A 26346-nucleotide genomic window follows, 5' to 3' on the forward strand; every position below is an offset into this window, starting at 1 on the left:
CTAGAAGTTAAGATTGAAAATGCCAAAGATGTCTACTTATTCTGGCTACCTAAGCTGAAGCACAAGCAACACATTCTTACTGATGCTAAAGTCCATGACCTTTCCAGTGTCTCCAGAAACAGCTACTTACCATGTCCAGAAACCAAGCTTAGAGGTGATCCACTAGTCAGGCAACTTTTTTAAAATGTGGACAGAAGGCCACAGAAAGGGAGATGTTCTTAAATCTGTATGGACTGCCAACATTAAGTATTTACAGCATACAGGTATCATAATTTCCATTATTGTATATATGTGTGTGTGTGTGTATATATATATATTTGTATATTGTGTATATATATATATTTGTATATATATATATTTGTGTGTGTGTATATATATATACACACACATATACACGCACATATACATACATATATATATATAAATATACATATATATATATATATATATATATAGTATGTATTAAAGCAATTTCACCTGTCTTTGCACTATGTAAATTTAAATAATAGCACCTGTATTTATAAATCTGTTCTAAGAGGCATCTCAGCAAAATCAAAGCAGAAACAAAAGAATATCTGCTGGAATCTACTGCACAGCCTATCAGCAAAAAACATAGTTGTCAGTACAAAACCACTTCAATCCAAACTACAAGCTAAAGACTAGGAGATACCTGCTCTATTGAAAAGCTTTAATTAATAGCACTTATTAACAGCTGCTTTCTCAATTCCATTCTCTTGTGTAATTTTTCACAGTTCTTAAGAAAAACATTCATATTTTGCATTATAATGTAATCTGCTTGTGGTCAATGTACTTAGGACAATAAAACTTGATCAGTAATAACATTCCATTGGAATTTTTAGGAACTCATACTGCCATCTACATACATGCTTACTGAGTTACTAATTAAACACCATAGTCTTCCAACATACACATCTGTACAGAAGTGGAAAAAATGAAAGCTTTCTCCCTCATCATTAGGCATGTCCTGTGTATTAATAAAACAAGACAGATACAACAGAATTACTTGGTGGTACTTCCTTACTTTGGAAATTAAAATGTAACATCATTGACCATACTTCCAGATACTATATGATCAAATAAATATTCAATTATTATGTTGTTAGAGTACACTCCTGTTTTATGCTACTCTAAAGAGAAAAAAAAGGACCAAGTGGGGAAAACTTATTTTATGGTTATTTTGTATCTCTTGGGTAGCATAAATCTAACCTATGTCAATATATCATTCCAGCACAAGTTCCTCTGGGCAAAACAAAAGTGAAATTTGAGGAACAAGGTTACTTGAATGTATTCAGTTAAGATTGTCCAGATGTTCTTCACTGAACCAAGACCTCTTCATAAATTCAGTATATACGTTATAAGTTAAGTATAGAAGATGCAAACCACACTCAATCACAGATCCAAATTCATGACACGTCAATGCCCAAATCAGAATTACAGATTTGTATCTTCAAGCTACAGTTCCTGCAGATCACTGAAACAAATATCCCATAAACACTTCATACACTAGAAACCAACTGCATTTAAACTCCTTCAAGAATCAATTTATTAAATGTAATTATTTTGTACATTAAAATATATATATTACATACACTTCTCAGCCAAGACAATTAGCAAAATACCTTTGGCATTAAAACTAAATCACTTCCAATGCTAATGGTTTACAATGCAGCTTCAGATTTTGACAAAGGTGATGATAATTCTATGGGCTAGGCTTTTTTAAGCTGAAAAACTAAAGTTATTACCAGAATAACTTACTAGGCAATACTCTTCACCAATACATCAACGAATTAATCCTTTATAAATGCAAGTCATAGGTTTTTTTGTGTTTTTCTTTGGGACCATAATTATACAGAAGCTCAGCTCCAAAAGATCACGCCACAGAAGGGGGATATCTGTCTCCTTGGTAAACATCACATCCAGTTTGACTACCAACTCCATTGCTACACTTGAGAAAGCAACTGAGAGGCTGCACTAATGCAGCGGGAAATCAATTTTCATTTTGGCACACCTGATAAGAAGAAATTACACATGCCTTTTGATACAAGACTGTAATTCTATCCAATCCTTTATGAGGTAAAATACCATATTGTAAAGCTAAGAAAGCAGCACAATTAGAGCTGCAAGGTTCATCTAAAAGAACAGTGACTTTTCAATGATCACAACATGTACCACTGTCCAGCAAATGAGGATAAATGTTGGAAAAACTGGTTTGTATTCCCCTCTTGATCAAAATACTGGCTTATCTTAGATCCTGTAGGTGTCCACTAAAAGGCTGGTAACTGCTACTCATGAAATATGTCAGGGGACTAGAGCTGCCAGTGGTTATAATCAAAGCTGTCAGTTCTTGCCATTTCTGGAGATCAGCTGCTGGTCCAAAGGTTGACAAGAGTACTGAAAATTCAGGAAAAGCATTTATTTGATGTTTTAACACATCACTTTCCTAAATACCTACCAAAGATTATACCACATTTTTATAAAAGGTCTCTTAGGGTCTTCAGAACACCACACGCTTCTCAAGTGTCAGAATTTTTTGTAATTACATTAATCATACCTTGAAAATTGAATTTAAACAAAACAGAAGTAATACAGGAATCAGAGAAAATTACAGAAAATACATTTTTCTAGCACACTTAAGACTGTTGACGGGGTAGATAGTGCTGGAGTCTTCTGTGCTAAATGATGATGATATATGAAAAACACATAAATTATGTGCTTGATTAACCAATAGTCACACAAAAGCAAAGTATGCTAAAGAAGTAAAACTTCATTCAACAAAACATCATGGGAGGGAAAGAAATACTGGAAATTGTAATACTAATGTGGCAAACATAAACATGCCTCTATCAACCGGTTAGCAAATTTTTATCTACCTATGCAGCACCAGGTAAAAAACATTTCTTTCTGAAGTAAATGAGAATCTTCAAGCAAAATCTCCCATCTTAAGCTCTGAAACAAAAGAATAGTAACTGCATCTACAAGTGTCATTTTCCCCTATTTAAGCAGGTTTAGCCTATTATTGATGTCACTAAACAAGCCTGAAATGGTTTGATTAATAATATCAAAACAAGCGCATCTCACAGGATGCTGATAGTGAATGTAAAAATCAAGGCTTCTTCTCATAGCAGAAGCCACTGTTTCCATTTATAGAAGTTCTCTCTTTCTGTTTCCTTATCTTACAAACTAATGAAAGCAAAATTACTATGAAATTCTGAATCATACTTAAAATGCAAAAAAACATATACAAAGAGGCCCATACTGAATTTAGTCTATACACTATAATTATATCATTTTGGGGAATGGGAAATTTTAGTCAACTTAAATCTAAAAACAGTTTCTAATGTTGCGTGACCAAATAGTGCTGGAAAGAAATCTCTGGGACCAATCAATGTGCATGCAAAGTTAGTATGCCTGCTCCTTCTGCTGAATTTGCTTTTTTATTGCTTAAGTGCACAGAAATACAACTGTATTAAATACAACAGAATATGATTACCACAAGTTAACATACTGCATTGAGTATAAGACCAAGGTTCACAATTTCATAAAAATTGTTAGTATGCTGAGTGTGACATAGAGCCCACATTGTACTGGCACACTTATCTTCTTGAACTGGCAACTTGATCTACAATTTCTAGGATTGATTCCCCAATCCCTAGTATTTCTCAGTGTTCAATCTTTTAAGCATTTATTCCACAAGAAGTCAGACATACATAAGGAAAGGCTTCAGCAAGAGTGAAAAAATAACACCAATAGACACAAATAACCAATTAACCTAATTATTTTTCATAAAGGAATACACAACATATATAAGAATATACAGTGATAAAAAGAAAGCACAAAACTCAAATGTCCAAGTGATCCTGTAAAAAATATTCATTTCTGCCAAAGAACTCAGTATTAAAAGTGAATTCACAAGCATGCTTAAATCTGCTAAGATTTAAGCATGCTGTTCAACACATATTCTATTTGCAAAATTACAATTCTGAAATGGCTGACAGTGTCAAAGAATGCTGCCTACATGTTATTAACATCCACTGATCACCTATATTCACAGAAACTTCTTAATAGAACCCTAGTATCTGAAAGACTTCAAATATATGAATTTGAATATATATAATCTATATTAGAAATAGCTACAGACCATCAGAACACTTTCCAACTTGTGAAAAGTGACACAAGTTACAGATTAAATAAAAAGCCTCGATTTCATAACTTTTCACAACAACACTAACCTATATCTTCTTCCTTTATTTTGTTTGCAGTTATTATTTTACTAGACCCAGATAAATTAAAATACAAACTAATGTACAACACATAAATCCCCCTTGTGACACAATCAGAAACTACTGTATCAGGAGACTATGTGATCATAGTCTCAGCCAGCATCATTTTTGCCCAAAACAACAGAGAACAAGAACTAAGTATGAATGCTGAATTACATTTCTACTAACTACTATCCGGAATATGGATGAAGCACCTTCATAATGACAAATGTAATCATAAGCACATGGATAGCGATTACTTCCTTAGTATCTGACACGAACAATCTTGAAAAAACTCAGAAAAATGTCTAGCCCTCATGCCATCATGTGTCAGGCAACTTAATGGGGCTACAGTTTGCCAGTCTCCTTTATCAGTTCTTCAATCTCTGCCTTAGATGTAAACATCCTGCTCACCCAAATGCTACCACTTCTCTTTTGGTGCTCTTACAAAAGCCAGCCAATAATTCGATTACAATGAGAGACAGATGCATGAAAATAATAATAATTCCAGTTCTAGCTAGGAAATACCAAAACTTGCAATGTCAAATAAAACTCTTAATAACTTCCTTCAATCAGTAAGCATGCTTAATGGCTACTGATTCTAAGACAGCTCTTACTTTCCTAACAAAACACACCCTTATTTACTGAAAGGACAATCATCAAGCAAAGAGAAAAGACTTTAAGGTATATGATTTCTTGTCAGGATGTTGCCACTTTCACAAAACATTAATACAACAGAAAGCTGGCAAACTACTGGATGAGATGGAAAATGTCTTGGTATTAGAAAAATCCTTGATTCAAAACTATCATATTATCATCTAGCCAGATTATATCATACACAACCCATGTAAATAGGAAATCCACAGTATGTTTCAACCATAATGTTGGAAAAGCATCAGCAGCCAAAAGGAATTTAATCTCTAATTAAAAAAGAGCACTTTTACTGCAACCTACCACATATTAAATCTTTAATTACTTTACTAGATGAAACAATATTAATATCATCCTGTAAATTACCATAACATTTTCTGAAATATGCTCTATCTAGCCCTCAAGGTATTCAAACATACTCATATATGATACAGATCATGGGCCTAAGCTGTCTCTAATTTTCAGAAAGATGCTTAACAGCTAATTGAAGTATCATGCCTGGCAAAGCTGCAGCTCAGATAAAAAAATGAAAGAGAAAGTATAGCTTTCTAAAACTAGTGGGGCAGAAGACACAAATCAATTACTTCAGGGTTGAAACAAGGAGGGAGATGTATTGATGAAAGGTCAATTGAACCTACAGCAGTCAGCTCAACAATGCCTAACTTGCCAACTGAAAGTATAATATTGCTTAGTTACAGCAAGAAGAGTCAATTAACAGGCATGCTGTCTCTCAAGTCAAGAAAATTTATCTGCAGCTCTAAGAAACAGCTACTCTCAATAAAATGCATTTGAGAGGGAGAAATATCAAGTAAATATTGCAGATAAACACTGAAGTATGCAGTGATGTTGGAATCAGACCCATAGTCACAGACATGGCATCAGCTCCAGATGATCAAACTATTTAAGGGAGTGTGAGAACTGAACTCCACTTCTGCTAACTGAGGAGACTCTGGAAAACAGCACCTGAAACTTTTGTGGTTTACAGAACTACAACGTTACAGTGGTATGAAAAAGGAATGTGTCTGTTTTCCATTTTGATCCATACTTTTGATGCACATTTCTAGAATTTCCACCAAGTCACACTTGATAAAATAAAGTAGCTTTATTCATCAGCTTTGGGTGGCTTTGGGTAAAGCAGATTTACTTTTTACATTTACTTCAGAGAAGGAAACCCCTATGTTGGGAACATTTCTTAGATTTTGTAGTCTGTCTGCACAGGGCAGTGACTCTCTAAATGCCTATATATATGGTCTCATAAAACCATAAAACTGTCATCAGAAAAATGGATTAAATAGTCCACTCACCTTCATCACTAGTTGCCTGCTGTTTAACCAAAGTCATTGGAGATCTAGCTGGGGGTTTATGTAGTGGGTGACGCCAACTCTTAGATATTTTCTTTGTTTCAACTTCCTCTGACTGAAAGGAAAAGACCAAACTAATTTAGTACGTAATTCTGCATGATTAATTATGAAAAACATAAACCTTCTTCTGTAAACAAGCAGAGATATCAAGTCTGTAAATACTACCACAGTATACTTGAAGGACCTTTAGTGTACCAATACAACACTTGCCTCTAATTAAGAATATATATTTTAATTTAAGAAGTGCAATCCTTGTCATACACAAATCATTTCAGGTATAATTTATCACAGCCCTTTCCAAATTAGAAAGCATAAACCCTGTTTTGCTCATGTGATGTTTGATTGGAAGATCAGCATCGTCCTGATTTTCTGCAAAAAATTCTGCATACCTGTAGTACAATACAGCCACTAACTGTGGCTAGATAAATGAAGTGTAAACCCACTGGCTTAGCTTGTGAAAGATTCCAAAATTCCTCAAGAATAAAAAATTAAAAAAAAAAACCTAGAGTTGTGATAAGAAATCAAGAGTCCTGATAAATTATTAACATGTTTATCTAATATATGAAGAAATTATTTCCTCCCTCAAACGCTCTTATGTACATTAAGTTTAGTTATTCAAGCTTCAAGAATTAAGGCCAACACTTCAAAGTCTTGAAGTGCCGCTGGAGGAATCCCAAAGAAAATGAGTTACAATGGTGTTTGGAGGTTCAGGACCAGAGGAAGGGCAGAGGTGTGGGAAGGACTGAGTTTCACACAATTCTTACGGACCACAACATTCTGTGCCTCAAGACCCTGGATGCAACCTAGCAGATATACACATGCCCCTTGAACTAAATTATAAAACAACATTATATTTACTATGATAAACAAAGGGCAGAAAATGTGGTCAAAGCACAGGACAGGTTTACAATCTAGAACAGTTAGTAATTAAGTAGAAAGGGAACTGTTAGGCTTTTTAAATTGCATTTGTACACTTCTTCACTTAAAAGAGAAAGAAAGAATATGCAGTAATACTACAGAAAATCTGAAACATAATATATAAATATAATGTGGTTGAAAGGCACAGGAAGAGATACAATCTCTAATACATGCTAATTAAACACTGAGTTGTTTGTACTGCTCCTTATTACGGTGGAAAGGCTGGATCCAAGATTATCAAAACTTACAACATTGAAAAAAATGGTTACAGTTCACATATGTGGAAGAGTCAGCATGATTTTTAATTTGGCTTCTAAAATATATTCCCCATGAAGTCTCGCAACTTGGCAGTGGATTTCCTGCTTTCTCTCTGCCAATTTGAGATTCAGCTCACCACTAAGAAAGCTACTGACAACCACCACAGCCTAATTTTTCATTTTGCATCCTGAAGTCAAAGATGACCATGCATCATAGCCAAATAGTAAGAGGGGGAAAAAAGGCCATATGTTTGTAGGTGACCCAAAGAGAAAATATTATTAAAACCTACTGTTTAAAAATTGAAAATATATTCCTTTTAATAGTTGGATTATTTCCTTCAAGTGTTTCCTTTACATATTTCAGTTCATTTCCAAAATCCAAGAATAGTAAGCAGGTGAAGCTCAGAGCCCTGCTCATATTGGCAAGCAATGAATATGGTAATAGCTTTGAGAATAGTTGCTGACACTTCAGATTCACAAATACAAAGTGAAATTAATAGACATCTAAAATAACAGGGAAAAATATGTCAATAAGCAAACTCCAAAACCAGTCTGCTTTTGGATCAGAATTGCCACTCTTGCCTAAACACTCCAAAATACGTTCAAATTATCATCTGATTAAAATCATTCATATTCTTAAATGCTTTAATATGGATATCAGGTCTCATTAGAACAATGCTCATTCATATTTCATTAAATCAAGAATATATTACTATTATGATGTAATTTGTTTCACATACACAAGATATTTCCATTTTGTCTTCTTCACCCTTTTTTACAATGGGCACTTCTCCACATTCCAAACTACTTCCGGAACTTTCTAGGTTGCTGATACCATCCTCAGTCGAGACACTTTCCTCTCTATCTGGATTTTCTGCTTCAGAAGTTTGTCCCTCTGCTTTATGGTATGGTATGGATGAAGCATATTGATTCTGAGATTTCAAACTGTCTTCTTTTCTACATCTATCAGAAGCAATCTTGCTAGCCACAGAATCGTCAAGCGTAAAGGAAGAACAACTGGAATCTATCCTGTCCTCATCTTCCATTTTTGTTCTCTCTAGTCCAGGAACAGGGGTCGAAACTGAGTCAGAAGGGATTCTTCCTATAAATTAAGAATATGATTTGTTAATAAATGCCACTTTACATTACCATATTGAATTTCACAAGAATCTAAATTATTCAAATTCAAAGCATGGCTCCTCATTTAGAAATCATACAGAAAACCATTTGGTGGAAGAGCATACACAAAAGTGCAGTATTGGTTTTATCAAAGAATAAATCAAATGTAAATGGTTTGAGTTTAGAGTATGAAATATAGTATTGATCATTTAATCAGTATTTTGCATTTGAATTGTAGCAGGTCTTCATTTAATTCAAAATAATCAATATTCATGTAGCCTCCTTAGTCTTTACTCAGGTTGTCTACATGCACTTTGAATCAATGAAAAAAATATAAAAGGGTGGTATATTGAACCTTCTACCCTACATTTTATACCTATTCTGCCTGTTTAAAAATGAAAATAACCAAAGATTAATAGTATATAATTACAAAGATATAATTCAAATAGATACCAAGAATAGTTTTCAAACAACAGCATCAGTCTAAAAATGAAAAGCAATTAGCATAATTCTATTTTTAAAAAATTAGCATAACTGTATATTCTAGTAATATTGAAGAGTGAAACTGAGTGGACTTTACTTTATAAAAATTCTTCCTCTGCTGATGCTTGCAATGGAAAGACAGAACAATGGGCTAGAGAGGTCACTCAGAAAAAACATTCCTGAAGAACTCTGGCATACACTGCACTGAATTCTGATTCAGCAGCACATCCATGATATTAAAGAAAAGGGTTTCTGTCAAATCCCTTGCTATTCTTTCTTCATAAAGGTTATTTGAACTTGCTTTTTCTGAAAAAATTCCTTTTCAAATCAAATGAATATAAAACTTGATAACACAAAGACAACAGCAACATGCAATCTCTGGGCACAAACAGTGCTGCTTCAACTGAGAACAATGGACAGTTAAGACAACGCAGAGCAAACTACCTTCTGTAACACGAGTACTACTTCTCTCACATCTAAAAACGTCCATTTTCCTACACAGGTCCAGGCACCACACTTTAAGAGGACAAAGGAAAGAGGGCAGCTCTCCACTCCTCTCTGCTGTTCCTTCCCTTGCCGATAAACACAGAATGGGTGCTAACTAAATACTATTTACTCTGTAGTCATGAACATTCAAAACCTCTATTAAAAGTTGTGGGAAGATGTAAAGCAATACCACCTTAAAAAAAAAAAAACAAACAACAAGTAGAACAGACCGGGAAATGCTTTGATAGAGCACCAAAAAATTTGTGCAAAGGAATTTCTAAACTTCCATATTGCAATATCTTGGTACCTTTATGCAAATCAATCATGATGATTATCACCTCCAAGGAAGCACTAACATAACTATTAATATTCACAATAATTAAAACACTGTCTTTATGCAATTTGAAAGTGAATTTTCAGTAGCAATATAAAACAAAATAGGAACTTCTAAAACTGAAATGAAAAGTCCAGTTTGCTTTATGAACAGGAATGAGGAACTATGAGGAACTAGAATTACAATGGAATGTGAAATAGAATAAATTAGGTTCAGAATAAACCAAGTATATTGGAATAAAAATGGTTGTGGAGGGGAAAAAAACTTTTTTTATTTATAAATAAATAATATTTATTTATTAATAAATAAATTATTAATTTATTTATAGTTGTGAGATAGCTCCAGAGGAAATTAAAAGGAATCTGGAGGCTCAAAATACAACCTTTCTGTGCACAGGTATGGAACACTTCCAAGTTGTAGGTTCATCATGTAAATACATGTAGCATACTCGCAAGGATATATATTCCATCCTGTTTGAATAGTGTTAAGACATTCTGAATAATTTCCATATCAAAAACATTTTGCTGTAACATATGTGAGTCCACTGAAATATATAATTTACAAACCTCACTCTTTTTGCTCCTTTAAAAAACAATTAAAAGAGTTCTGGTGGTATCACTCTCAATTAAGAATATTAAGTTAGGTATTTTCTCTTTCTTACCAAATATCAATCTGCTTTTACAAATACCTAAAAACATTTTAGTATGCTATTCTAGGACAACACTTTAGTTTAACATCCACTGATTTGTCACATTAGAGTATAAACAGCCTACAACTTACATGTGAAACATAATCAGCGCTTATCTCACCTGAAACCTTGACATGATCCAATAAATGCCGATCCAGATGCATTCTACTACTGTTTTCTTCTTCCCCAGAAGGCAATCCTGTGTTTACCACTCTCACTTTTTTTTCTGGTTCTTCACTGACCTTGAAGCCATCAGTAGCTGCTTCAGTCACTATGATTTTTTCATCAGCTACCATAGCAGATATTCTCTTGTCCTCTGGAGTTTTAAGCTTTTTAGATCGAGATCTGGTGTGCTGGAAGCTGTTATAGGAGATATTGCTGTCAGAGTAGAAAGTCTGTCTTGGATAAGATAAAACATCTACCAATATATGTCCCTTTCACCTGCTTAAAGTGGTAAAAAACTGACAATTTTTCACCTTTTTGTGCTGAGACAGTGCTACAATTTATTAAGTGATAGATTAACAATTGATTGGATTTAACCTTCTAATCTTTTATCACCATTCCATGTTAATAAATTCTAAAAGTAAAACCATCTTTAAGCAACTATTACTTAACTAGCACACAAACTTGCTTTTTAATAAATAGTTCTTTTTTGGTCTCAAAAAAATGATCCTTACAAAAATAATGAAGACAAAACTCTTTCAGGAGCAGTAAAATCAGGTGATATTTCCAAACCCTAGTGCTAATAAAAGACTAGTCTCAATATCCTCGTAAAAGCTTATCTGTTTGAAAGTTTTTAAATGAGTTTTAACAGAACCAACAAGCATCTGAAAAAGGTAAAAAATTATGATCACCGAATATTCCAAAAGGATACAATATCAAGCAATATATATAATTATTCTGTGTTAAAAAAAAATTAAAGATTGAGCGTAAGTTTTTGCACCCTCAGAGGTACAAGGGAAAGCTTAAGGCAAGAGAAATGGCAAACCAATTAGAAATAGGCTCATAATCTATATCAGAATAAATGTAATAGAAAATAGTCCACTTTCAAATTGAATTATGTGACACAAGAGTGTGGAGAGATAGAATGTAAGAAAATAAAGATAGTGCAGAAGGTAGTCTCACACCTGAGGAGATGCAGCTGTATTAATCACTAAAGATAAGGAACAGCCCTGCCCATAATAGGCCACAGCTGTATCCAATAAGAAGACAAGTGCTGAAAAAGAGTGGGTTAGCTGGTGGAGGCGAGAGCTAGAGTTTGTTGGTTGTGCTGTGAAGAAGAAGGAGTCAGTGCTGCGAGGAGATGCCCATGAGAAATTGACGAGAAGGTATGGAACTTTTGCAATAAGGTGGCAACATAGGAGGAGTATTAATGTCATCATACAGCAGGTTTCAAACTCATAAAACATTAGAGATAAAAGCACTACTATTGCAGGTGAATTTTACAAAGCTTTAAGTGAGTTTTACAAAGGTCTTGCATCTTAGATTCTACACATCTCCAGAAAAACATTTTGCTGCCCCTTACATTTTGTTCCGTGTCTACAAATGTGTATCTTTCAACACATTCTCTATGAAATAGATATTTCCAGAAAATTTGCGAAAGTATGACAGAACCATCAGTTCACATTGTAAATAACAGAAAGTACTATTACTACTTACATGCAGTCGTTAAATGTTATATAGCAGCAATGGATTTCAGCTGTAAATGTCAGAGATAAGCTCTTCCTGTCACTATATTCATGAAGATTTTTATTTTCACTTTGCCAGAACTGGTATTATTCCCATAATCAAAATTATAATTTTAACTGACACATTACACTAGAAACAAAACTGAATAAACATTTTATCTCCCTCTGCAATGCATGCCTGAAAAAAAGCTGACTCAAGAGTTAAACAGCACAGGAATTGTGTTCATTAGCTTATCAAGGGGCATAAATCAGCCCATGTGTTCCTGTTATAAAACTTTCAATAAAATTACTAGAAAGTCTTTGTTTTTACTCAGAACCACCTATCCAAAAGGGTACTACTAAATGAATCACTGCTGGTCCAAGTGGAAATTTGCATTTATGTTGTACAATACATGCAGGGAAGCTTAATTCAGGGAAAAATGGCATTCACCTAGTTAAATAACAGAATTACTCTCTCTGTGAGTCCAGGTCAGTGTTATACATGTACTAACAAACTGGCTGTTCAGCTGCTTCACTAGCTGTCTTCAGGAAGTGATCCTACCTCACAAACTACCCTTACCCAGAACAAATGTGGTATTATATTTTCAGTAACAATGTTCCACTACAGTGCCAGTTGGTCCTTTACAGACTGATTTTCATATCTTGTCCTCAAGACATACATTAACAAAGAAAATGAGGAAGTTTGGTTTAAGACCAAGCTTAAAAAGCCACTAGCTACACTGTAAAATTCTTCGGAGAAGGAAGATCTTTAAAAAATCAGTATTATCTCCAACTCAAAAAGCTGCACTAAAATACCAAAATACCAATAAAACTGCCCACCTTTGGCTAGAAATTAGGCAGAACTTTAGATATCTTTAGATAATGAAGAGGAAAATCCATAAAGATCCTGTTAAGTAAGACAGGAAAGCACAATAGTACAAAAATGTGCAATGCAAACAAAAATCATAATTCATCTCAATAAAATTGATATAAAACTGCTTTGAAAGGTCAAAGGTCAGTGACAAGCTGAGAGACTTTATTCTCCTAAATTTCCTTATTCTTCTAAATTTCTTTTATTCTCCGAAATTTCTGCAGATGTTGGCATGTCACCAGACTGAGATTTAGCCCTTATTATGATCTGCCACTGACCTGAGGTAGACAAACACAGATTTTGGCTGCAGCACTGCAAGAGTGTGACAAATAGGCAGTGGTACCTCCTTAGGGTAAAATGGCATTGAGGGCTGTACTTAGAGACTTGAAACAGCTGGTGGGATTCTATCACAGCTTTATGATAAGTTTTTCCTGTTTAATCTTCTTTTCAACTCTTAAGAGAGTCTTCTCCCTTGTTCTTTGGTTGCTGTGATCTCTAGAAACAATGGTAACCATCTGTTCCTTGAGAATTACACTGGAATAACCCTTACTAAAGAGAGATTTTAAGTGACACACTTGAATGCATTTTGATGTTCTCCTTAATCACTAACTTTTTTAGGTACACAATTATAAAGTATAAGTTATAAGTTAAGTTTTCACAGTCATTCTGAAAGAATACTGGTCTGTCCCCAGGATCATCTTAATACAGAAAGCAGAAAAACCATTTTTGTCTGAAGGAAATGAATTAAAAGAAAACATGTGACATAGTTTAAGCCCATCTGAAAGTTAAAACAGTTAAAATCCATGCAGCCATTCCTCTCCCTCCAGCCCCTCCAGGTGAGGGAGGGGGGGGGGAAGAGAGAGAGAGAGAAAGAAATAAATTAACAGTAACAGCAACAATACCAATAACAACAGTTTATATAAGCAGGTGGCAACACACAAAATGCTCATTTGAATCTAATCAATCCAGAGCCATAAGGCTTTCCAAGACAAAAGGACATTATAGCCCCCAGGCCCCTGGGTATACATCACACCCCCTTCCTTCTCAGAAGTGAGAATCCCTTACTTCTGTTCCCCAGCAGTGATGGTAGAGAACAATGTAGGCACAACCACGCAGCTCCAAGCCCCACCCCCTCATTGCTACTAAGAGAAAATAAAATCTCTTGTGGCCAAAACTACAACAACATCAGAGGAAGCGGCCAAAATGAAATAGAAACAACACTGGCATCATAAAAAGACAATTAAATAAACAGATGGCAAAGAAGCATAAATACCTCTTGGGAAAGTGCTGTATTTTCCTTCTTCTCTGTAGCCAGATCTTCACTTCAGGTGTTGATTCTGGAGTTGGTTTTGTATGATCAATGGTATATAAATCTTTGCCTTGTTTCCACAGCTGGTATCTCTCTGGTTGGAACTTCCTCACAAAGACATCCATGGATATTGACACCATGTCTCTCCTACAAGTGCACTGCAAGACAAGACAGGTATTTGTAAGTGACAAGTACTGGAATATTGCCACAGTTTGCAGTTTAAAAGCCCAAAACAAAAATCCCACATGTACAAACCAATTCTACTTTAATCAGTATTTTCTTTTTTCACTTTTTCTCAGTTTTCAAGAGGAGAGGATTATTCAAAAGAAAATAATATCTGAACAAATGTGTCACACTGGGATTCCCTAGTACTTAAGGACACTTGTTTCATTAACTCCTATGGGTTAAGAACAAAAAGAAACTATAGCGTTCTTTCTGCTCTATTAGCTGGTTTTGACAATTTTAAGCAAACCTTGCTACCTTGAATCCAGAGATTGCATGTATCTTGAGTGACGTCAGAATTTAACTTTTAAAAATACCTCATGTAGTATCCTGTTAACCCAAAGGTCACTACAGGCATTTACAGTCCCAGGACATAACTCTTCAAAACATAAATACATACAAGTACCACATCAAGTTACAGTTTTGTCCATTTTTTTCCTACAAAGAATAGAAAGGAAGCAAGAGAGAGGAGTATTATGTCTGAATGGAAGGGTGTGCTAATATCTATGTAATCCAATCCACTGTAAATCAAGACTCTAGAATCACCTGTAATACTTTCCTCATCAATTTTAATCTAATCCCTGACTTTAGTCCCCCAAAGAATTTTTGCATTTTTCTTATGCGTCTCCATAGAGTATTTTTGTCCTATTTGAAAAGAATCTTAATGGTCATGAAAATACAAAGGAGCCTCCACTTGAAATACTGTAGATGCTGAGTCAATTTTCAGAATAAAGTCATTGTACCCAGTACCCAAAAATACTTGACAGTAGGCAACTATATTAAGTAAATCAATACATCTACAGTACCTAAACTACTATAGTGGGTTAATCCTGGCTGACTGTCACGTGTCCACCAACTTGCTCTTCCAGTTCCCCTCCTCAGCAGGACAGGGGGAGAAAATAAGATGGAAAATGTCACGGGTCTAGGTAAAAACAGGCAGATCACTGACCAGCTACCATCTTTGACTTCTCTTGAGGAAAATACATTAATGTCAATTAATAACAGGTTATGGCAGCAAGAAACAAGAACAAAACTAAAACCAACTTCCTTCACGCCCATTTTTCAGGCTTTACTTCACTCCTGACTGGTATCTGCAGGGATGTTTCTTTCACATTTTTCTCCCTTTTTTCTCCAACAGCTGCTGCAGAGTGATTTTTATTCTTTCTAAATTTGCTATCACATGAATGCCACCAAAGTAGCTGACATGCTCAGCTTTGGGCAGCAGTAAGTTCATTTTGGAGTCAGTTGGATTTGGCTCTGTCCAGTGTGTGGACTGCTCCTGATCAACAGATGGTAGTAATCAGCCACTACTAAAGCAACTCTACACTACCAAAAACTTGCCACAAAAACCTTAGCAAATTTTTCTCAACTTGAAAGCAAATTGATTGTCTAAAACACAGTCTTACATTTAAAAACTTTGAAAGAACTTTGCTATAGCTAAATAACTCTGACTATTTTTTTCAGGTAAGAAGAGGTGTATAGAAAAAATTTAATGATAAATAAATGGCCTACCATTATGGTTTACTACAGCTAGTTTTATTACATTTTTTTAAACAAGCAGAAACAGACAAAGGACTGAATGCTACTTTCCTACCAGCTAGGTTTCTGCACACTAAATGCAGATTTCTAGAATCTAGAATCTAAACTAGATTTCTTTATCTACTATTTTCAGCTATCATTTCTAGTTCACCCTTCTTCCTCTTTAAATTCACAAGATATATATTGAAAAAGCATCTGAGATGTCTTAAAAATGCTTGCTTTCCTTTCAATGTCAGCATTGCTATGCTGCATATTCACAACACTGCCATCTAATGGAGGATGAAATGAAAAGAAGGGAAAAAAATTCAAGACAGAAATTCCAATTTTATGCAGCTGCCTTTAATTATAGTTTTTATCCAAAATACCATCTAAATGCTCCCTTTTCAAACAACATGCATATACACACTTATACATGCACTCTGTAAAAAACTCAAACACATTCGAAATAGTATGTTCCATTCAGAGAGTCCTTGACTGGACACAATAAGCAGTAGAAAAAAGTAATGAAGACACTTGTATATACAGGAAAAGTGCATATAAATCCACAGTAATATTTTTAACTTTTAAAATTGAAATTTGTAATATAAAGACAAGTAATAGTGTATTTTCTCTCCCTTTAATGGACAAAATCTTTTCACATTTGAGCCCTGTTGTAACAAACCAATAAGAAATTACTGTTAAAGCCAAAATTTTGTTGTTAAGCACCAAGACTTCCAGTGCCTTGACAGAAAATAATTACTTAAGTAAGCATTGAAGCATTAAGAAAGAAAATACATCTAGAACTAAAATGTATTCTATGCTGGAATGATAATAAGGTACTAAAAGACTCAAATCACATCTAAATGGGACACAACTTCTGTCTTTCAGTAATCTTTGATCAGTTTCCATTTCATTTAATAAAACTACTGCAGAAGAATTAACAAAACCAGGCAGGTGTTATAAATACAGTAGATTTTTTCTTTTTAAGTTTTAAAATTTTAAAAGTATACTTTTGAGTAAAAAATAACAGAGTAACATCATGCTCATCAGTATGACTGCCCCAAAAAACAGAAGATAGGCTTCCAGGCACTGAAAGGGTGGAAGTACTTGGAATAATCATATCAGATGACATCAGCAGATGCATTCTGGAAATTATTTCTACCCATATTTCCTCAAATGATTCAAGAAAAAAAAAAACAAACCACCACAAACACTAAAACTGCTGCTTTGATAAATTATCTGGAGGATCTTCCATTCTTCTTGGTGGTGGTGGTAGTTTTTACTGGTTTTAATTCATTTCTCATTTGACTGGCTTGTAGCTGGCAGTTATGTCACTTTCTGCATCTAACTTGAAAAAATGACTAAAAGATTCTTTCTAAAAGAAAACTAAATGTGATTCTGTAGAAGAAGGCTCCTGGGAAAAACACAAAATGGACATCTCCCTGTCTACTTAAGTATTCAGCAGTGGTTTTTTGGGTTTTTGGTTTTTTTAAACTTGTAAAAATTTTTAAAGTAAATGCAAAATCTAAGTAATTGGACTACCATGTAAAAGGCAGCTGATGTTGCCATAGATAAATGTCACAACCTTTGTACTGGAAACAATTATTTTCTATCTACAATAGAATTAGTTTAATACTTATTCTTCAACCAAAGACTAGTATGACAATCAGCATACTTAAGAGAATGAAACTTCCTCACAATTCTTACTCTTAAATTCTTACAATCGACATCATAAATGATACCACTACTACGCTTATTATTTATCCTGCAATATATATATATATACTTGAAAGTAAGCAATTCAACTAAAATTTATTAGTAAGGGTAAACCTTTACAGAACAAATTGTAAGAAAAAAGTTTAAGCAACTTTAACTAATTGGCAGAAATATATGTGAGATATATTTGTGATATGAGAACATCACCTATGAGAGACAAACACAGCCAAAAAGAGATTTTCGAACACATCCTATTTCTGAATGGAAAAGAGAGTAATTATTTTTTAGTTTAAATAAATAAATAAATAAATAAATAAATAATTCCCCGCCTCCCCATTTTGTACTCTGATTCAGGAAAACATAAAAGAATATACAACAAGCTTCCAGACTTATACATATTAAGTTAAACACACGCATAAGCACATTCTAAAATACATGACATACCTAAGAAGAGTTTTTATAAAACATTTTTTATATCAATAGGAAGTGCATGACTTACGGGTCTTTCCAGCTTTTCATCATTAGTATTTAATATTAATATTTAAAGATTAAAAGCTCTTTCATCTTTATGAAATGAATTACAGGATTTCAAAAATTAGCAAAAACAATCTGTAGAGAATATCATATTTTGCTACAACAGAAAGTTAATAGATGGTTTATTATTTCACTAGTAGTAGAGGAGTACTATTTCTTAGAACCATAGAAATCTTTTAAGCACAGAAATCTGCATCCAGAGTCAAGTCTTCATGATTTGTTTTTATTTTTTAGTTCAATGAAGTATACTTCAAATGCAACTTGTAAGACATGAACTGATGTCTTCATTCACAAAAGTGTCTTCTCCACCAAAACATTAGTTGTTATACTAGTTATTGTGTTAAAATTTAACACACTAAGCTTGAAATATCTGAAGGATTTTGAACATTTTGCACTAAGTATTGGATTTTGTTAATTAAAATGTGATTTTCACTATATCTCAAATCTATTTTAGTTATAAGTCTTCTGAAGTTTTAATTTGAAGAATAGTAGTACTTCATTAGGCTATTCTTTTCTCTTCACTTACATAATCATTTCAGAGAGAAAGCATTATGCAATTCACATTGCAACTGCATAATGTAGGTTAACTACACACCTATGGGACATCATATGGAACCTAACAATCACTGGAAAACATGGAAAATTCTCTTCTCTAAAAAGAGAGAATTGATTTTTACAAAACAGTTAAAAAAGCAAAAAATTAGCAGGATGAGGCATGCATTAGGCTGGTAACCTTCTTTACATTATGCAAGTATGCCCTAAAATTATTAAATCGAGGTTTTTTTCAGTGATACTCCTTCCTAACTGCTTATAATGACTAAAGCTTTCTTCAGAGAACAGCAGCAATGATGTATTTATTGGAGACAAACACTTCAAGTAATTTAGATTCTTCTTACCAGATTCAACTATACTCAATCAATTATTTCATGCACTATATCCCACTCTTGCAATACTTTCAATGAAGCATGTCCAAACAGGGACACCATTTGCTGGGATTCAAGAGGCAGGGATGACTGATTGATGATCAGAAGCCAATTTATTGGGCCAAACATGGTGTTTATAGAGGACCTCTTAACAGTACAACCATCCAACGACCTTAAACATTGCCTTGTATGGCAACATCCTATTCTTCTTGCTTAACCAATAACACCACAGTTCACTATATATGGATATCCCTGTTTATCCTTCACCTGAGCTACTGTTTGCTTAACTCTGCACTGGTCATCTGCTAACATGTCCTGCTCCTTTTGTCCTGCGTGTTTCATCTTATACCTGTTTTCACAACCCACATCCACAATGCGCTATATCCCACTCTCGCAATACTTTCAATGCATTTCCAAACAATGTAAAAAATGCATTTTGATAAAAAACATTTTATAGGTGCTGTGACTGGAAATGCTTCCTGTGGACTGCCTGTAAAAGCGCTTCACAGGCACTGTTTGCTAAGAGGACAGGATTTAATAAATCCTGGTATCAGTAACTGTCCTTTGCTATGGAATCACGCTGTGATGTATTTTCACACGAACATTCTGGCAACTTGTAAGCAGTGTTGGAGAAACCTTTGGTAGCAGCTTGCCACCTGTACAAGCATTGAGAAAGCAAGCTTTTCTTTTCTGGTAAATCATAGACAGTACACTCTTTTCTCTGACACATTCTGTCACACACAACAAAAATACAAAAGCAAAACACCATTCTTTAAGGTCCTTTTTATAGAATAGGAAAAATATACTCCTGAATTCATTATTTGTATTCATATACACATACGCAAACAGTTTGCAATATTTTTCAAAGAGTTCAATATTAACTAGTGCCTTACAAAATATCTGGCTTTTTTTCTAAATTCCTATTTCTAATTTATTTTATGTTTACATATAATGCCACCTACACGTTCTTACAAAAAAGACTCAGTTTGCATTATGTAGAATTGATTACATCAGCATCAGTTAACATTACAAAAATGTGGTCATTTTTCTCCCATTCCTTTGAAAGCTGGACAACAGAAACAGTGTGACAAGGCACAACTAAAAGAAGCCATTTTTCTTAAATATTCCACCTCACAGCCCTTCTTCCTCTTTATTCTTCAGTGGTATCTTTAACGGCATTACACTTACCCCTTGAAAGACTGAGTCACTAATTAAGTCACTATGAACCTCTTTTTCTTTATTCTGATTTCAATCTGTATTTCTACCTTGAATCTTTCTCCTGTTTCACTCATATTTACTTCTCCGTCCATCCCTGATGCCTATACAACAGAAACTCCCTCCCTGGAGCCTTTATCTCTCTGCTGTGTGTAAACTGCTCTTGCTCCATCCTTCTCTTAGCTCTCTGTTCTTTCCTTAGTACCTCTGAACTTCACTTTCTCAGATCCTTAAAATAACTGCTTCTACCCCATGTCTTTATCTACCTACCAATTCCTGCATTTTAAAATGGAAGTATTCCGCACATGCAAAATTAGAATTTATTTTAATAAAATTAACCTCCATCTGCAACAGACCAAAATTAACCACTTCTCTAACAGCTCCTAAAGTAAGAAAACAGTCTGTGCAATAACATGTGTGTGCATATATATTTAAACGTATATATATAATTATAAAAAATAACTTGTTGTTGTGCAGTACCTAATACATACACTAGGTCATACATACTTTGTCAGTTATCTTTTGCATACAAACATTACAGTCATCATCATGGATTTACCAATAGAAAGTTTACTATTATCAAGCATAAAAAAGGAATTCACAAATGACCCAAGTACAGCAATTCTGATGAACTGCATTATTTTTAGCTCACTAATTATAGCAAAGGGAGACCTGTAATATGTTGTACAGTAAGAAGATAATGTAACAGGATACCTAGTAAGGAAACATTCCTTCTCTATTTTCAAGAATCAAAAGAAAATCAATAGGATATCAATTTTAAAATTCCATTCTAAACATGCCACCTGGGGAAAACCTCAAATTAGAACTTGACATATTGCAGATTAAAGGGGAAGATATACACCTGGTATGAGTAAATGAGCTGAGGAATATGAAATTTTCTTTTATTTTGGATAGCAATTTATCAGTTAAACTGTTACTCCACTGGATTACTTAAGGCCATTTTCCAGCACAATTAGTTTGTGCCAGTTAACATCACCAGTTAGTGTGATACAGCAAGTCAAATTACTGTCAGGACTTTCAGAAGTCTTTTTTAAATTTAGGTTTGGGTTTAACAATAATTGATGATTCACAGCAATATAACCAGATGAGTATATTGAATCTTTTTTCTACACAACTCAAATTTTTAGAGAGCTCCAAGTCTAGTTGTCATGATTAAAAACTATGGTTGCATTTACAGATGGTAAAGTTGAGGGACTGATCATGTTGAAAATTAGATACTATTATTGTATAAACCTCAGAACTGTTGGACACTCCTCACTGCTGTGTCCTAAACACAGCACAGAAAATGGAGTAGTGACTTGTCCCTATATTTATAAAGTTATAAATTACTTTTTGAAGTTCAGAAAATATTTTTTTCTAAGTATTTTTTCTATTTTTTTAATAAGGATTTTGAGATATTCTAAAATTTCATTTTACATTTTTTCGCAGGTTTCACCTATTAGCATCTAGTTCATTATATTAACGGATGCTAAAGCCAGCAAATTAATATTATCAATGGTAGATCACAATACTTAATGACTTCTCTCTGGGGGAAAGGAGAAGAATGCAATGAAATTCCAATCAGAAGTAAAAGTTCTGGCCAAGTCTCATGCAAAGCATGTAAAACTCCATCATATTCATTAAGTTTCTCTAAAGCATATGATAAATTCTTGCAAAAGCGTGGCTAATTTTTTTCAAGACTGAGATGCCCAAAATTCATCACTCGTGTATATCTTGTAGCTTCTTTAAGTTCTGAATGACACAGCAGGATGAATTAACCAGTGGTCTTAATACATCAACAATCTCATTGCTTCAACTGGTAAGCATTATTTATAACTGAAATTCATAGATGATAAGGCTAAAAAATTAAGACCAAACAGATTTATTTTAGATTCTCAATCTACTGAATTTTATTTTTTTTTCCAAAATGACTCTTCCATCAAGTTCCATCAAGGCACCTCATTTGTACTTTTGCTCAGCAAAGTAGAACAATGTTTAGAAAACCTATATACATTCAAATAAATAATGAAAAAATGTGTAGTTTTATGTAACTTCCTTACAGGAATTTCAGAATGCTTTGCAAATACTTGTGTTTTTTCTTCATAACACAGAAGAAGTAACTAGACCAAAGAAAGGCTTGTTTATAATGGTCACAAGACAAGCCATAGTCAGAACTGACACTGGAATATATTCAAATTTCTACTTCCTGCTTCAGATGTAAGTCTGAAAAGAGGAAAACATAGTCATTTTTTTCTATTCTTAATTTTTTTCAAGACTCTCCTACTATTCAAATTCTATTAAAAAGCAAGAAAAGAACAGCAGAAAAGTATTAGTGAATAAGAAGTCACGGGGTTCTACCATGTATTTTAAAATGTAGTAAAACAACACAAATGTTAAATAATTTGCAGCTATTTATGTAGCTTACACCTTAACAAAAGACAGAAATGAATTAAATTAGCTATGCAATGTTCTAACAAACATTATGTCCTATTTAAATCTAAACTAAGTAAGCAAAGAACCATTGCAATATTAAAAAAACCCAAACAAAATTTAAATAAAACAAAAACAACAATAACAAAATCAACAACAAAAAAAGCACATGCAAAAGAAAATCACACAAAAGAGAGCATAAAACCAAATACCACAACAAGAAATGAAACACAAACCAAGGGGAAAAAACCAAAGAAATAAACCAAAAGAAAAAAAAAAAACAAGAATCCCATATCTCCAACCCTCAAAAAAAGCTAAAAAGAGGCAAACCTTCCCAGAACAATGCAAAGAAAAAACATCAATATTGGAGGAACTTCAAAAGCAAGAGCTTCTGTCAGCGTTAAGTGACAGAAACCATGCAGCTGTGAACAGTGCTGTGTTGAAGCTCTTTTGAGACACTGGGAAGAGAGGCTTTGTGACAAAGGTTGTTGAGGTTTGAGATGATAGGAGAGGAAGAGAAGGTAGCACAAAGTGTCAGTAACACAGAAACTGCAGAATTCTCTACAATTTTTTCCTCTAATAAATAAAACCTGTTTGTAAGCCCCATTTTTCCAGTGAAGACACTGATACGCTCTTGCTGTAAGGCATTTTGCAGTCCTATGAACTGAACTCCTCAAATATTCCTATCAGGGTAGTGAAGTGGCCAGTTGAGCACAAAAACAGCAACAACATTTAGGAATGAAATCTACTTAAAGCAAAACTGTAATGGCTACTATCTTGGAACACCAGGTTCAACTATAAAGCCACTCAAATATATAACTTGCAAAAAGAGGAATCAAAGAAGTGAAACCAGAGCATTATGTATTTCACCTACCACAAAGAGAGAAGAGTAACTGAACCAAACAAAAATTCACTGACTTGAGTGTGCATTCAAAATAAGTGAAACTACTCTTAGACATTTTTGGAAGAAATGGAGTATGCTTCTGTTGACTAAAGCTCTCGAAAAAAAACCAGACTCACTGATGGGAAACAAAGTCTTTTTTAGCAAGCCCTGGGTTATCAACAAATACATCATTGTCACTAAAGATCCTAGAGAAACATCTGCAAATAGTAATGGAAAATTGAACTCATTCCTAGAAAATATGAGTTTCCAACCAACAAATATGATAGACAAAAAGAAAAGCTCAATGTAAACAGAAATTGCATTCAATTTAAACTCCAATGAAAAAAAATGACAGACCACAGCAATAGAATTTCATTTCACTCAAGGAAAGAAAGAAAAAAAGGAAAAATTAAATGACAACACAGGCTTTTCCCTTCCCTCCTTTTTGCCCCATTTTTTTTGTCAAATCTTTTTTTTTTAAATCACTCACCCTGACTTCCTATCATAAAGCTTTCATGAAAATGTTTTTAAATAATCCTGGCTATTATTAACTGTCACCAAGCTACCACTGTGTTGCATGCTACCTGGAGTCTATCATCTTAAACATTAAATCCTTATTGCAAAAGACATGCTTTAATTTTAAACAAGCTAAGGTAAATTTGCTGCTTTAATGTAAATTTCTGTATGACACAGGACACAACCTTTATAAACACTTAGTAGGTTAAAAATGCCTTGTCTCAAATAGGATTTACATTTAGATGGGCATATTGTAGTACTTCTTAACACAAAACACACAACTTTCTCAGTGAAGAGAGTTTCACACATCAAAAGATGGCATTTTCAATACATATACATTTATATAGCTATACTTGTCTATATAAAATATACTTGAGAGCAATGACATACTAGTGCAACTGCTTTGTTTCACCCTGCAGAGAATGTGACTGAACACCAACTCCTTCACCATTTTGCCTTTGAGAATAATGAAAATTAGGTTCTACATTCTTGTTCTTCTTTCCTCTGGTCTCCCTTGACGGAAAAGATCATTCTTCCACCTTTATTGTACCTTTTAAACTAGACATTTTTATGACTGCCCTTTCAGCAGCGTTTTTCAAAACAACTGTTTTCTTTTAACAATTCTACTTAAATGGCTGGAGAAAGGAGCCAACAGGAACCTCTTGCAGTTTAACAAAAGGAGATTCCAAGCACTGCACCTGGGGAGGAAAAACCCCATGAACCAACAGCAGCTCACCCAGGAAGGTCCAGGAGGAACCCGGACCGGTGGTGAGCGCCCCAGTTCCCTGCCAGGCTCACTGGGAGTGCTGCCAGCGGGACACGGAGGGATCCTGCCCTCTCCCCTGCCCTGTGAGGCCACACCTGGAGTGCTGTGCCCGCTCTGGGCTCTCCAGCCGACGAGAGATGAGGAGCTACTGGGGAGGGCCCAGAGAAGGGCCACAAACACGGTGAAGTAACAGGCGTTTCCCTCTCCTATGAGGGAAAGCTGAGGGAGCTGGGTCTGTTCTTCCCGGAGAAGATGCAGCAGCACCAGACTCACCACAGGACCTGACAAACTGAGGGGTTTTAGGCCACCAAAAGACATCTGACACGTCTGAGTGGGGTCTTTTCCCTTTGGGCTGTTTGTTGTGCTCGCCGGGCAACAGCCGGGTGCCAGAGGCTCCTGTATTCGCACACTCGGCCCAGTGTGCGGCCTCCAGCAGGACCCAGGCCCTGTCCTGGCAGTGCCCCACAGCACCACTGAGGGCTCCCGGCCACTTCCTCCGTCTCCCGGACGCCTCCCGCAGGTACCCTGTGCCACTGGCTGGGCGGGAGCAGAGTGGAAGGGAGATTTCTCCTGCCATGGGGGGCAGCGCGCCTGGGGGAACGGAGGGGGAGGCAGGCGTCGAAGGCAGCTGAGGGGCTGCTCGGTCACTTTCCAGTAAAGTCTCCTTTTCCTGCAAGGAGACCCCTCGGGAGGCCCCCGTCTCCCCTCTCTGCCCACGCTCTGGGCCTTCTCTGCTGCCCGGCTCCCCAGAGAAGCTCTGGCTCCGGGCCCGTCTCTCGGCAGCCCATGGCGCGCGGTGCCGCCGAGGCTCTGCAGGAGAGCGGCTCCGCCGCGCCGGCCGCCTCGAGCGGGGGGCAGCGGGAGGCGGCGGCGGCCGGGCTGTGCCCCATCTGCCTGGGCGACCTGGACAACGCGGCGCACGTGGACACCTGCCTGCACACCTTCTGCTTCGCCTGCATCCGGCAGTGGGCTGCCGTGCGCGCCGCCTGCCCGCTCTGCAGGCAGCGCTTCGCCCGCATCCTGCACTCCGTCAGGGCGGACGACGACTACCAGGAGTACGTGCTCGGCCCGCCCGGCTGCCGCCAGAGCGCCGCGCCCGAGCACAACGCGCTCGGCCCGTCCCCGCACTGGCGCTACCAGCTGCGCCCGCGGCCCCGCCGCCATCCCCCTGCCAGGAGAAGGGGGCGGCCGCCAGGGGC

The 26346-nt window shown here is 35.7% G+C and overlaps 1 protein-coding gene across 3 annotated transcripts in view; it reads right to left on the minus strand.

Annotated features, from left to right (window-relative positions):
- Nucleotides 1–26346, minus strand: part of KDM4C (lysine demethylase 4C) — a 249695-nt gene that overhangs the window by 107286 nt on the left and 116063 nt on the right. For all 3 annotated transcript variants that reach the window (XM_077171257.1, XM_077171258.1, XM_077171259.1), the window contains 4 exons: nt 14389–14582; nt 10699–10937; nt 8208–8569; nt 6236–6347 (listed from right to left, as the gene is read on the minus strand). In XM_077171257.1, coding sequence (XP_077027372.1) covers nt 6236–6347; nt 8208–8569; nt 10699–10937; nt 14389–14582 — 907 coding nt within the window. The remainder of the gene's footprint in view (nt 1–6235; nt 6348–8207; nt 8570–10698; nt 10938–14388; nt 14583–26346) is intronic.

This window comes from Agelaius phoeniceus, chromosome Z (genome assembly GCF_051311805.1).
Source record: "Agelaius phoeniceus isolate bAgePho1 chromosome Z, bAgePho1.hap1, whole genome shotgun sequence".
Lineage (NCBI taxonomy): Eukaryota > Metazoa > Chordata > Aves > Passeriformes > Icteridae > Agelaius > Agelaius phoeniceus.